Raw genomic sequence first — 14,755 nt, 5'->3', positions numbered from 1 at the left:
CAATAATAACAGTTTTCATTAGTAAACCGATTCTTTCAAATCTCCTCATCATAATGACATTAATAAGATCAAACAAAACAAGATGAAAACAAAGTGATGATAATTAATAACGTCCTGTGTACATCTTAATATCATGTTGCATTATTTGAAACACCAAGTTTGTTAAACCCAAACCACTAAAGGCCTCAGCTATTTTTTATACATTTTCAAAATGTTCGACCTTTTATTGCTATTCAATATTCTTGTGATTTGTTGGATAACCATTGATGGATCTTGTGTAAACTACACTTGTAATTAGCGTAATATTATCAATAGAGTATTGTATTATAAGTATACTAGAATACTCTTTTGATAAATATGCAAGCTTATTGATGATGCATCGACATTCAATAACCCACTTACAAGTGACTGCTTATAACAACGAACACAAACGACACTACCTAAATTGGGAGGTGTACTTCATATCTTGCTACTTTTCTTGCTGTTGGATTTCAAAAACAAATAGAATATGTTCAAACATGACGATTTCAATTTCCTATTCCGTTGGTTAAAATAGTCAAACGTTTAAAATTTGTTTGGGTTTCTTATTCTTCTTTCATTTGTTTGACCTTAGATTTAAGGTTTTTGTTTATACAACTTCCAATTGACCTGATGCTGGTTTATTTGGGAGGTATCAGTAATCATGATAAGAATGACTGTCAAAATAATAGGAATACCGGCCTAGTAATACAATCGAGAACGAAACGTTCACCAGTAGTAGCATTGACACAATAGATGGTTGGAAAAATCACAAAAAAATATCAAAAAGTAAAATTACAAAAATACCGAATTGCTAGTAAATTCTTAATGAAAGCACCTTATTAAACACAAAAATCAAAAGCTCAAACACATCACACGAATGGATAATAACTGACATATTACTGACTTTATTCAGGCATTTTCGTATGTAGAAAATGATAAATCAACCCTGGTTTAAAAGCTTGCAAAACCTCTCACTTGTATGACAGTTGCATACCATTCTGTAATATAGACAACACTGTGATATCGAAACAAACCGATATAAGATGTAAAAATGTCAAAAAATGGGGGACAGCCGTCAACATGGTGTTAAAGTCTTCATCACTATAAAACAAACAAATATGTCAACGAAAAATATCAAAAAAAACATGTAGACAAATCACAATAGCAAAACCGAAAGAAAACAATACTGGAAATTACAAAGGCACAATTGTACAATGAGAGGGCGAATAAGAACCGAGCCGCGTCAAATGGATATAACCAAAAATAGACAATAAAAATTATAATTTACAAAGACAATAAAAGGGACACTATAACACGTAATAAGACAATGTACAACGTCAGTACCTAGCATTTAAGAATTTATACTTCAAGACCATCGTGTATTATTTGCACAGACGATACAGAGTATTTATCTACAAGGGATTTGTACATTTGTATTTTCTGATGATTGTTTTTGTTTTTTTGGAAGTTTGCATATTGCAGGTAGGACGGGGAAATTGACAATTTAAAAATTAAAATCGTCTCGTTAGTCATAGATTCTGGTACTGCGATGGCCGCTTTTGTCAAATTCGAGGTATATGTCTTAAAATGAGACGGAGAAGCAGTGTTACAACTGTCATTTAACTGACTTACTACATGCATTTTCTGGTGTAGAAAATGGTGGAGTATACCTGGTTCTATAGCTAGTTAACCCTTCACTTGTTTGACAGTCTCATAAAATTCTGTTTTACCTTTTTTTCTTCACATTTAACAAAAAATGATATTCAAAAGTAATATTGTTAAAGGGTATACTTCAATTTCTATATCGAAACGCATTATGTTTCAAGTTCATTATTCAATATTCCAAACGCACGTTTTTGTGTACAACTCATCATGTACGCCTGAATCAGAACTGTTGGAAGACATGTCAACATGTATTTTCGTTTCCTGCTACACCGAGTTTGTGACCTAGACTCTACCATGTATTCACCTCCAATATGAAGAGAGTTCAAGTTCTACCATTGGTCAAGAACAATTTATTTGGAATGGTATGAGTACTTTCAATCGATAGATGGCGCAACATTGTTATCACAAATAATGGCTTAAACTACCAAGGGTAGAGAGGGAGATCGTTACCCCTGGCTATCGAGGATGAACATTAGTCGTAAATACCTGATTGTTTTTATAAGTTGTAAGTGGCCAATTAACTGCGAGTACTCTTAGGTCTGTTCCTAGTGTCTTTTTGTTGTTGTGATGTACAAGTACCCGGCCATGTCCACTTGTATTTTTGTCCATCTGATGAGTTTAGCCTTTACAACTGATATTTATAGTTCGTTCTTATGTTGTACTGTTATATTACTGTTCCACGTTATGGGAGGGTTGGGATCCCGCTAACATGTTTAGCCCTGCCACATTATGAAGGAAGGGGCATGGCCCAAGTCACGAACCTGTAATTCAGTTGTTGTCGTTTGTTTATGTGTTCGTTCTTTTTTTTTTAAATAAATAAGGCCGTTAGTATTCTCGTTTAAATTGTTTTACATTGTAATTTCGGGGCTTTTTATAGCTGAATATGCGGTATGGGCTTTGCTCATTGTTGAAGACCGTACAGTTACCGTTAGTTGTTAATTTCTCTGTCATTTGGTCTCTTGTGGAGAGTTGTCTCATTGGCAATCATACCACATCTTCTTTTATATAATTATTATACTTTTCATGAAATAACCTAAAAACAAATATACAGGCTATAATTAATGACAGCCACTGAACTATGTGTTTTGGATAGCCCATTAAAAATGTAGCGTGGTTTTGTAAAAATATTTGTTCATATCGTTATGATCGTGTTTTTAACAACATCCGGTTTTCTATTGAAAATCAGCATTGGTTCTGCTGTGTCCGACTTTCTGTATACTTGTTTTTAAATTATCTTGTATTGTTATAAATTAAAGTTCTATAGCAGCATTCAGACACTACCTGCATATAATTTTTCATGCTTAAGTTGTAACTATTCAAAACTTTTAGAAATTCCTACGGACAGAATCGCCGCATAAAAGAAATCTGCTGAATAAAGGTTCATTAATTCTATTCAATTTAATTAATTTATAAAATGTCTATAAAAGCCCTCTCATTTGTCGTAGTCCTAATTATTTCATTCTTTTCTAAATACTGCTTTCAACCAGATATTTAATTGTTACGAGCAACTGAATGCAATAAATAGAGCAGGAACTGCTTACTCCCCTGTAGCATCACATGAATTTTGGCAAGGTACGTGTTCTTCAATTTGATTAATGTTTAGTTTTGAGATCCAATACGTTTGTCATTAGCTGCAGCTAGCATCTGTATATTAAGTAGTCAGCTGACTATATGCGGTATGGGCTTTGCTCATTGTTGAAGGCCGTACAGTGACCTATAATTGTTAATGTTTGTGTCATTTTGGTCTTTTGTGGATAGTTGTCTCATTGGCAATCATATCACATCTTCTTTTTTATATTTTGATAATTTTCAAAGTAGAAGTAAAAGCCATTGTTGTGTATTATATTCTTCAGTAATCGATTCAGTGGAGATTGATTTTCCTTTAGTGAAAACATTCACTCATTTAAGTATAGTTATAGGAATCCCGGAAATTTATTTGATAATATATAATTATGTAAGAAACATTGTTCTCTTTTGTCGTCCTCTTTTCACAATCCAGTAGGAGTTTGTGATCTATCTTTCAAAATCATCTGTATATTCAAATTTTACTTCTGTCAGAACATGTGAATCTATGTTTTGCTTGAATTGTCTTCAAACATTAAAATAAAGGCTATTTGAAGCTTCAACGATGATAACAACAAATATATTGATAAATTATATATATTTTCAATTTTATCCACACGTTGTTTTGTATGTAGAATCGGTACTTTTCTACTTTCCAACAACTGGAACTACTGCGAATAGCGCTGTAAATATAACATATTTAAAAATAAAATCAATGTTTAATTCAAACATAATTTGACTAAATTGTAAATTGCTTAATGTGTTTAAGAAATAATACAATAAGTATTTATTATAAAAAAAAATCATACACAAATAAAAGAATATTTTGTTTACTAGGCTGCTTTAATTTGTATATTGTCAGTTTTCATTTTAATAAAACAATTGAAAGGTATGTCGGGCGATACGACAGATCTACAAACTCTGCTGCTGAAACTTGTACAGTTCAACCCTTCTCATTTCGGTCATTGCATTTTGTACAAGACACAAGTCTTGCTATCCCTTCTTTTACGATTTTTTTGCAAGACAAAATGCATTCGATCTTAATTTTATAACTGTGTTACTTGCAATACAGGATTTCTTAATCTCAACAGATGCTTACTTGGAAGATGCATATTATTATTTGATATTTAAACTTTTTGCTTATTTATCAATTTTATACTATAAAGAACGGTAATCAAAATGCATAAATTGATTCAGAAATTGGGGTTCGTGTTGTTTATTCTTTAGTTTTCTATGTTGTGTCATGTGTACTATTGTTTTTCTGTTTATCTTTTTTCTTTTTTAGCCATTGCGTTGTCAGTTTGTTTTAGATTTATGAGTTTGACTGTCCCTTTGGTATCTTTCGACCCTCTTGATTGAGAGAAAAAAAATCTAAATACAAACTAAAACTGAGGAAACACATCCACTATATTTTGAGAACAAAGTAACAACAGGAACAGTAATTAAAGTGCAACAAAAACAAACGCCAACATACTTAGAAACGACTAAAGAAAAAGGTTGAGTTGAACATGATTTAATGGCTATTTCCAAATATTATAAATGTTTATGTTTGAAAATATATCAGAAAAGATAACCGTTTACTATACCGTTACATAAGTTACAATAATATGCACAGTTTCTGGATGCCCATGGCTTGTAAGTTCCTACACATACTGTTGGGCCATATTTGTTACAGTTTGGTATAACGTCAACACAGGAACCTATAAACATTAAAACACATATATTTAAAGCAAAAACTAAACTCAACAAATAATTGTCTTGGAAAACATGATTAAACTTTAATTCAAGTGTGTGATTTGATTGGGTTTTTACATGTAATCTGTTCTTATTGGGAAATCATTTTATAAAACTGATTTCAAGATTATCAATGCCAAAACATGAATCATATTAATTGTATTTATATCTTGATATGACGTCATTATGATATAAAAAGATGGAATTTTGTTTTATATAACGTCTATACAAAAAAATACTCCTAAAAGTCTTACAGCTAAGGTAATCTATTACCGAGGTAGAAAATGCACTATATAGGATTTTTTTTGTTAAATAGATTTATAAAATTTCGTATTGTTTAGGATAAGTTTTGCAGTTTTTAAATGTCCGAATTCTTTCACCTTTTCGAGAAATCTCGGACTTTTATTGTCCAACTGATTCCAAGTTACAACTTTTTCGACGCTTCGATATATTCTATCTTTATAAGATACAAGTGTGCCTTTATACGACTTAAACTTAAACATCAAGTCAGGGTTTCACTTTTGCGTTTTGTGCTGTTTGTTGAATATGGCAAGAATCAGAGGAACACAAAAACTAGTCTAGATGTAAAGCATGCAACTAATTCAACAATCTTCATATAATTATACCACTAATATTATTTTTAAGTACCAGAACAGGAAAATAACAAAAGTGATAGTACAAGAACATGTATTATATTGTGATTTTTTTTTTTTTTTATCAAATCTCGTGAAAACCTATCAGATCTTTATCTCAATACACCAGACGCGAATACTTTCGTTTACTAAAGACTGACCTATGCCGGAACCTTCAATTCTGTAGAGTGTTGCAGTCAACTAATTTATACTAGATTGCGAACGTAAAACAAACGAATTTTTCAATTTTCAATATTCAAATGTAATATGTTCTTTCTAAGCAGAAATCATGTTTGAAATACCTCAGTTAGTGGTTCGTTGACCATTATGGAATACCGTTTTATACATAAGACTCGAAACTACAATCCCATTCCTTTTTTCACGAATATGACCTACCGAATTAGATTTATTACCGGATTTGTTCTTACACAAGCAACACGACGGGTACCACATGTGGAGTAAAATTTGCTTATCTTCCCAGATCACCTGAGATCATACCGAGATTCGTGTTGCTTAGTCTTTATTTTTCTATGTTGTGTTTTGTGTACTTTTGTTTGTCTTTTTCTTTTTTATCCATGCTGTTGTCAGTTTATTTTTGATTTATGAGTTTAAATGTCCCTCTGATATCTTTCGCCCATATTTTAGTGACTTTGTATATCAACCGATAGAAGTAAAACATCAGACAGCATATTGTATGATGTAATCAGCGTCAATTTAAAAATCAAATACATTTGAATTTAAGAGATATGTGACAATGGTCACCGTCATATTTGTTGATCTATCATTTTGAATAGAACATACTAGTAACCTACTTGTCGTTGTCGCTGTTGTTGTTGTTGTTGTTGTTGTTGTTGTTGTTGTTGTAGGAGGAGGTAACGTTTTTAAAATTGTTGTCACTGGAGGCGGACGATGAGTTGTTAGTTTAAACATATTTTATTGTTCCAAAAAGAGACAAATGGATTAGACACAAGTTTTCCAACTTAGTAACGTCTTCTCCATGAGTTGTTGCTGTGTTAGCTGTAAAAATAAAGTTGTTGATATTATTGTAATCAAAAGCACACTTAGCTTTCCTTTACAAGTTTATGTTTAATTTATAAGTATTTCTACGAAATTATTTAGTTGTACTGTTATTGATAATTGCTTTGATGCTGGTCAAAATGAGTTTTGCTAACTGATAGATACATTTAGCCTTAATCTTATTTTACTGCTATTGCGGTTTTATGGTTTCAATTTTGTAGGTGTGAACTAAATGCAGTTATATCTTTACCTCTGTACTTTAGATTTTTTCAAATAATTTGCCTCAAAATACTGAATTCTATAGGTAACAGCTAGTTGCTTTCGGTGTATTGGATTCAGCTGTTTTACATTCATTTTTTTTTAAATTGTGAAAGAATCCGGGTAAAGTGATAGGTGATTCTCCTTCATTTTTTTTGTTATCTCTTAATTAATTTAAAAGTCGTTTAAACACGGTTTGTTGGGTACAATGATCAATGTTTTATCTGTGTATGTTGAAAAGTAGGAAAAAAATCGAACTAGTGTTATCGATGTTTAGATTTATTGATAACAAATTTTTTTACCGTGACAAAATCCACAGTAATGTGCACAATTGATCGTTGCCCATCCCTTGTATGTAGTACATACAAATGTATTCGGTCCGTATCCGCTACAGGCGAGATCGACATCCACACAAGGTCCTGTGATGAGATATTAAAATATTTTGATTATATTATTCAACTGTTCAAACTTGCTAACAAAGACAGATGTAAGTTAATAAGATGCATATAGAAAATCACTTAAGTTTGACAGACTTTACTTTCACTTATACTTGTTTATTTTCCACACATTGTGAATAAGATAGATAGTTGTGTCATTTGTTCTAATACCATTTCTTATTATTATTTCTATGTAACGCTGTGGAACTACCAGTCAACCTTCAGTAGTCAAACGATCAGTTGTTTCATTTGCAGATAGATAACTGATAGATATCGAACAGTTAGTATTTCGTGCAAACTACTTGATTCTGACAAAACAGTTACTAAATTAATATATTGAAATGGCACTTGTCTTATGACAAAAGTTGCCAAAAGCACCAGGATTATAATTAAGTACGCAAGACGCGCGTTTCGTCTACATAAGACTCTTCAGTGACGCTCAAATCAAAATATTTATAAAGCCAAACAAGTACGAAGTTGAAGAGCATCGAGGGTCCAAAATTCCGAAAAAAGTTGTGCCAAATACGGCTAAGGTAATTTATTCCTGGGATAAGAAAATCCTTACTTTCTAGATAAATTCAAAATTTTGTAAACAGAAAATTTATATAAATGTCCACATAATTGATATTCATGTCATCATCGAAGTGCTGACTACTGGGCTGGTGATACCCTCGGGGACGAAACGTCAACTAGCAGTGGCATCGACCCAGTGGTGTAAATAGTTATCAAAGGTACCAGGATTACAATTTAGTACGCCAGACGCGCGTTTCGTCTACGTAAGACAAAAGACTCATCAGTGACGCTCATATCAAAATATTTATGAAGCCAAACAAGTACGAAGTTGAAGAGCATTAATGATCCAAAATTCCGAAAAAGTTGTGCCGAATACGGTTAAGGTAATCTATTCCTTGGATTTTTTTAAGTATTTCTCATAAGACAAACTGGACATAGTATTTTAGAATCCACATATGGTTACTAACTTATTAAAACAGTAAATATATGATAAACCAGGATATGGGTACGTATATGGTATACCGTTCTATGTGTCTATACAGAATCTGCCAATGTAGAGGTGTATATAGAAGAGGGGCGAAAGATACCAGAAGTTCATTCTAACCCATGAATTGAAAACAAACTGACAACTCAACGGCTAAAATAGAAGAAGACAAACAGACAAAAACAGCACACAAGACACAACATAGAAAACTATAGACTAAGCAACACGTCCCCTACCAAAAAACTGGAGATGAACTCAGGTGCTCCGGAAGGGTAAGCAGATCCTGCTCCACACTTGGCATCCGTCGTGTTGCGTATGTTATAACAAACCCCATAAACAGTCTAATTCGGTAAGTCACATTCGTGAAAAAGGAACGGGATTGTAGTTACGACATAAGGCACCTTACCGATATAAATTGTGAAACGGATATACAATAACGGCCAACCAACTCATGATGGCGTCTGTAAAATTTTCAAAGATATGATTTCAATTTCATCATTTGGAACTAAACGATACATCATTATGGAGAAACATATATGATATATCGTTGTATGGTTCATATACAATATACAATAGCGGCCAACCAACTCATGATGGCGTCTGTTAAATTTTCAAAGATATGATTTCAATTTCATCATTTGGAACTAAACGATACATCATTATGGAGAAACATATATGATATATCGTTGTATGGTTCATATACAATATACCGTTGTAGGGATAACATTTAGGTTATGCCGTTGTAGGGTTGCACATAGGATATACCGTTGTAGGGGTTCATACAAAATATAGTGTTGAAGAATAAACATAAAATATACCGTTGTATATGTACACCTACAACAGTGTATCAAGGATGCGTATAGGATATGCCTTTGTAGGAGTACCTTAATGATATACTGTTGAAGAAGTAAATTTATAGTTATTATTGTTGTATCAGCTTTTTTCAACTGATTTTTATAGTTCGTTCTTATGTTGTACTGTTATACCACTGTCCCAGGTTAGGGGAGGGTTGGGATCCCGCTAACATGTTGAACCCTCCACATTATTTATGTACGTGCCTGTCCCAAGTCAGGAGCCTATAATTCAATGGTTGTCGTTTGTTTATGTGTTACATATTTGTTTTTCGTTCAATTTTTGACTTAAATAAGACCGTTAGCTTTCTCGTTTGAATTGTTTTACATTGTCTTATCGGGGCCCTTTATAGCTGACTATGCGGTATGGGCTTTGCTCATTGTTGAAGGCCGTACGGTGACCTATAGTTGTTAATGTTTGTGTCATTTTGGTCTTTTGTGGATAGTTGTCTCATTGGCAATCATACCACATCTTCTTTTTTATATTAAAAATATACCGTTGTAGGAGTATATATGTTATAACCGTCATTGTGTTTCATATAAATAAAGTAATTAACAAAAATACCGAACTTTAAGGAAATTTCGTAACGGAAAGTCCATTAACTAATGTCAAAATTAAAAGATAAAATATTGTTGGGGCACATGTATGATATACCGGTATATACATGTTTTATAGTTTTATTATTGTTATCTTTATTACTATTATCATCATTATTCTATTGATTCAAATACAAGCTGTATCTTTATCTGGACTAAAATAATAAATAAAGTTATGCTTACCAAGATTACATGCTACTGAGTGGACAACATCATGAATTTGCTTCAAAGCATTAAAGTCATTTACAAAAAATACATTTGAAGGATCGGACACCAGGCCATTTAATTCTGATTTTGAAACGCCAGACCCTATTCCTACAGCTATAATAACAGTGTTCCTTTGTTTTAGACGATTAGCCTCTTGAAGTGTTTTGGAAGGATCACCTGAGTGTCCATCTGTAAGAACCACCAATACGTTTTGTGCATCTGGTCTGTCTCCGGAGGAAGGTATAAACATATTATTATTGACAAAATTAATGGCCTCAGCTGTGTGGGTGTTTCCAGCCAAATATGGAATTTTTGTAATTGCATATTTCAAAGCAGGTTTGTCAAGAAATGCGTTGAGTTTAAACTGTTCATATGGACGCGTTGAAAACGTAACAACACCCACCAGGGCATCATTATATCCAATAACGAATTGTGAAAGGGAATTGTTGATGAATTCTTTTTCCTTATTGAAATTTGTTGATCCTACTGAACCGGATGAATCGACAAGATAAACTACGTCTACCTTGTCATGACAAGCTAAAACATAAAAAAACATGATTTTTTTTCAAACGAATTGATATGATTAAAAATCATGAATTTATTTTATCAGCATTGATCACTATCGTTCATGGTTGATCATATTACTTGTGGAAAACACTCTTAATTTAAAAAAAAATATTTCCCTTTAGATTTTTGTCGGTTTTAATCGGTCAATCTTAGTTTTTAGTAAATTCTGCCATATCATATAAAAAAAAACACACCGAGTCAATCACATATACTTTCTGAGTTGATCAATTGTTAGCTGTGTGCATTGTTATATAACATGTTTATTGTTACGTCAATATACTTCAGACATCATGTTGTATGTGCTTTTTCAACACGTACTTTTGTTCTTTGTTCATACATTTACCAACTTTAGACTTAGACGAGGTCAAAATAATTAAAGCGTAAATAATACTAATAAAAAAACGGAACTCCGAAGAAAATTCAAAACTGAAATCCCTAATCAAACGGCCAAATCAAATGATTAAACACATTAAACTAATGGAAAACACTATCATATTTCTGACTTGGTACAGGCTTTTTGAAATGAAGAAAATGGGGAATTGGACCTGGTTTTATAGCGCTTAACATCTCACTTGTATAACAGTTGCATCAAATTCCATTATATATACCGAGTTGAAGTTCACATATAACACATGTAAATAGTGTATTTGTTAAATGCACGTTAATGTTCTCTCTGTGTATTTTACATTTTATTTTGCAAGATTTTAAAAATTTGCCGTCAATATATTCATAGATAGAAACATGGTGTCCATACACATAATGACAGAATTGATGGTTTTAGTACATCAAATGCCATGTGATCGTAATAAACAATGATACACCTAATGAAATATATGTTTTGTATCCAATTAGTTAATCTGTGGAAAATGATGTAGTAGTATGGTTGTCTCAACTCTTTAATACTCGAGCGAGTTTGGTTGCTGTCACGAGGACGGTTCTCCAAATTTGCCTTTAGTTCTTAAATGTAAACATAGAAATGTTGTATAGGCTTTGGCATATAGTTCCTAATCTGATCAATGTATAACTTGCAAAATGTGTTTCCTACGCTTTCCCAACTTATTTCTTGATATTTTAAGCATGGACTAAGTAGATGAAATCAAACTTAAAAAAATCTGAATCTTTATATTAATAGTGATTTGGTCCAGTTTGAAAAAAGGTCAAAAAGTAGTTTGAATAAAGCTATAAAACTGAATTTTTGGACCTCCTTAACATAGATTTTTCAATAATTTTAGTTAGAGCTTGTATTCTTTTCCATAATTTTGCTATTACTTGTCCCAATTATAGTAGTACACTACACTGTAAAAATCTTTTGAGATACAAATGATGCGATTGTTTATAATTTGAATTTATTTATTATATCTGAATAAAGGCAACAGTAGTATACCGCTGTTCAAAACTCATAAATCCATGGACAAAAAACAAAATCTGGGTAGCAAACTAAAACCGAGGAAAACGCATTAAATATAAGAGGAGAACAACGACACAACACTGAAATGTAATACACACAGAAAGGGACTAAGCATCAGACAAAATCCCACGACGAGAATAACAAATATAACATCAAAACCAAATACATGAATTTGGGATAGACAAGTAATAATATAACAATGGCCATATTCCTGACTTGGTACAGGACATTTTTAAAGGAAAAAATGGTGGGTTGAACCTGGTTTTGTGGCATGCCAAGCCTCGCACTGTAATGGCAATATTAAATATAACATTGAAATGACAACATAATATTACAGGACTACAATACAAATAAATAGTAGAACGTATTAGACAAAGAAACACATGACTAAAAGATAACAAAAAGCAACAAGTTTAAAATTCAATACGCCAAAAACACGCCTCATCCACACAAGACTCACCAGTGACGCCCAGATATAAAAGATCGGAAGTGAAAAAGTATAAAGTTGTACAGCACTGGAGATCAAAAGTTGAAAAAGGTTGTGTCAAATACGGCTATGTTTTTATGCTTGGGATAAGAACATCCTTATTATTTAGAACAATTAAAGCAAAAATTAATACAGAACGAAATAACTGTGCTCTCAGGCTTACACAACTAATTGATCTTCAAAGTTTTCTCAAAATATAAAATAAAGCAGCGAGTTTTATACATACCACATTCAATAAACTTAAAATCACAGACTAACAGAGACAGTAGAATATTACTTAACAAGTTCAACATTTTGTAATATTATCTAACCCCTTTATCTCAGTGACCCATATATATTATGATATCTTGACTATACTATCACTAATTTAATGAAAGACTTAATATTGAAAAGCCTTTTCAAAGAAATCAATCAAATGCAAAGATATCAGCAAGCACTCAGAACATATATTTAATTTAATTGAATATACTGCATTTGTCTTGATTAACATAAAATATGATCAAATTGACAAAAGACTCTCTCCTAAATCACTGAAATTTTCTTACGCATTAAGTATAACGTTTATAATTGTGAATATAAGGTACATATAATAGGACCGACAGCCCCGTCAGTGTATCTCACACCGCATTCCCTATCGAATACTTACTTTCTGTGCTCTAAATATTACTTTTGATATCTTCAACCTTAAACAACTGTATTTGTATTTTGCCTAAAACTCTATTAAAAAATGAAAACAATACGTTATAAATGTCTTGCATCCAAAATGATTTGAATTCCTGGATTTACTTTCATCAGAAACGCCAAAAGACGAATATATGAAAGCTAGTCGAATCCTTGAGGGTATCAGCACCCCAGTAGCCAGCACTTCTGTACTGGCATGAAAATTTGGATATTGATAAAATGAAATTTGATATTATAACTGTTTAAAAATCATTTTGTATTAAGGAATATATATAATTCCTTATTTGGATTTGGTTATGATTTAAGCCCTTTTTGATTTTATTATCTTTTCAAGAAATTTGTTTCCTCATATGTTTTATGTTTTCAATTTTTCAGCTCTTCGTTTTTAGCTTATGGATTTTCGTCTATTCGGAATCGAGCCTCACCGACGAGCTCTAGATTATTATTGTTAAAAGGTGTAAGTAACTAGCGGATTAAAAGAAAAGCGCATTCACCATCCAGTAAGACAGGCCTGTGAATAATGCTATAATTATATAGACGGTCATAGTCAATTCAGTGTTTTAAAGATTCGGCATTGTTTGAATATGTTTTTTTTTAATGAAAAAATAAAATCCAAAAACGAAAACAAGTGCACAAATCACTATAAACAAAATTCATATTTGAGAATTGGTGGTGAGCGCTTTTGCTCCAAAGGGCAAGCAAGTTTTCATGAACTATTGACTTCTTCGAATTGCTAATCACAAGTAAATTGGCTATTATCTTTAGATCCTCTCTATTCATATACGTCTTCAACTGTTCAATCTTTGAGCCTTCAAACATTCAGCTTTAGGGAACTAGAATCATCTCTTTCGTTCTATGTCCCTGTGCTGTCACAAACCTCTTTGACAATATGAAAATACCCACCAAAACAACACTTAAAATAAATTGTATACATTCAGGCGCTTTCCTTTTAAACCTTTATCAGGGTCGCTGAATCCACAGGACTGTCTTACTGGCATGATGAACTCTTCTTTTCTAAAACTTGCTAGTCACAACTTAATCAATACTAATTTTACTACTTTTCTTTTTTGAGAGGGGATGTTTCTTTTTAAAAATGAAAGGTCCAACCTGTTGTAAAAGTATAAAGCCATTCTATGAACTGATTTAAAAATAATTGTTTTGTCCCTGTTCAACGCCCATGAATAACTGCAGTATATATGTTCCTTTTCCGTGCAGATATCATAATGTTAAGTAACTGTATTTAACGTTGGATGCCGTCTGTCAGATTATATTTTGCGTTTACTGCTCTAAGTCGTTATCAGACGATTAATTTTTCTACTGAATTGTTTCCTTTCCTTGTTATCGTTTTTTTTATAACTGATATTACTATATTGTTTTTGTTCTGCAACAAATGACGAACTGTGATTATTGATTATGGGTTTTTTGTTAGTAGACAGGACAACAAAACATATAAACGGGAGAACATACAGGACAGAGAAACACACGAATAATATTTAAAAAAGGAACCAGGTTTAAAATTTAATACTCCAGACGTGCGTTTCGTCCAAACAAGACTAACCAGTGACGCTCGAGTGAAAAAAGGTTCGAAAGCCAAAACAAGTAATAAGTCGATAAGCATTGAGGACCAAAAGTT

The 14,755-nt window shown here is 32.3% G+C and overlaps 1 protein-coding gene across 1 annotated transcript; it reads right to left on the bottom strand.

Moving 5' to 3' along the window:
* Positions 1–3,897: 3,897 nt before the first annotated feature.
* Positions 3,898–12,737, bottom strand: LOC134710800 (collagen alpha-1(XIV) chain-like). Its single transcript, XM_063571198.1, has 6 exons — positions 12,668–12,737; positions 9,956–10,516; positions 7,193–7,309; positions 6,582–6,632; positions 4,836–4,949; positions 3,898–3,932 (listed from the first exon to the last, which is right to left on the bottom strand). The coding sequence occupies exons 1-6, from the start codon at positions 12,732–12,734 to the stop codon at positions 3,898–3,900; spliced, it is 945 nt and encodes a 314-aa protein (XP_063427268.1). The 5' UTR covers positions 12,735–12,737.
* Between the last annotated feature and the right edge of the window lie 2,018 nt (positions 12,738–14,755).

The sequence above is a fragment of the Mytilus trossulus genome, chromosome 3 (genome assembly GCF_036588685.1).
Source record: "Mytilus trossulus isolate FHL-02 chromosome 3, PNRI_Mtr1.1.1.hap1, whole genome shotgun sequence".
Classification (NCBI taxonomy): domain Eukaryota; kingdom Metazoa; phylum Mollusca; class Bivalvia; order Mytilida; family Mytilidae; genus Mytilus; species Mytilus trossulus.
The sequence above is the reverse complement of the archived record's forward strand: the minus strand, read 5'-3'. Positions and strand labels throughout refer to the sequence as shown.

Excerpts from the sequence above, each read along its gene's own strand:
- LOC134710800 (XM_063571198.1), bottom strand. The coding sequence starts at position 12,734 with ATGTTGAACTTGTTAAGTAATATTCTACTGTCTCTGTTAGTCTGTGAT. Across the intron at positions 10,517-12,667 it reads TTTTAAGTTTATTGAATGTG|CTTGTCATGACAAGGTAGAC; the intron begins GTATGTATAAAA and ends TTTATGTTTTAG. Across the intron at positions 6,633-7,192 it reads TTACTGTGGATTTTGTCACG|CTAACACAGCAACAACTCAT; the intron begins GTAAAAAAATTT and ends TTATTTTTACAG.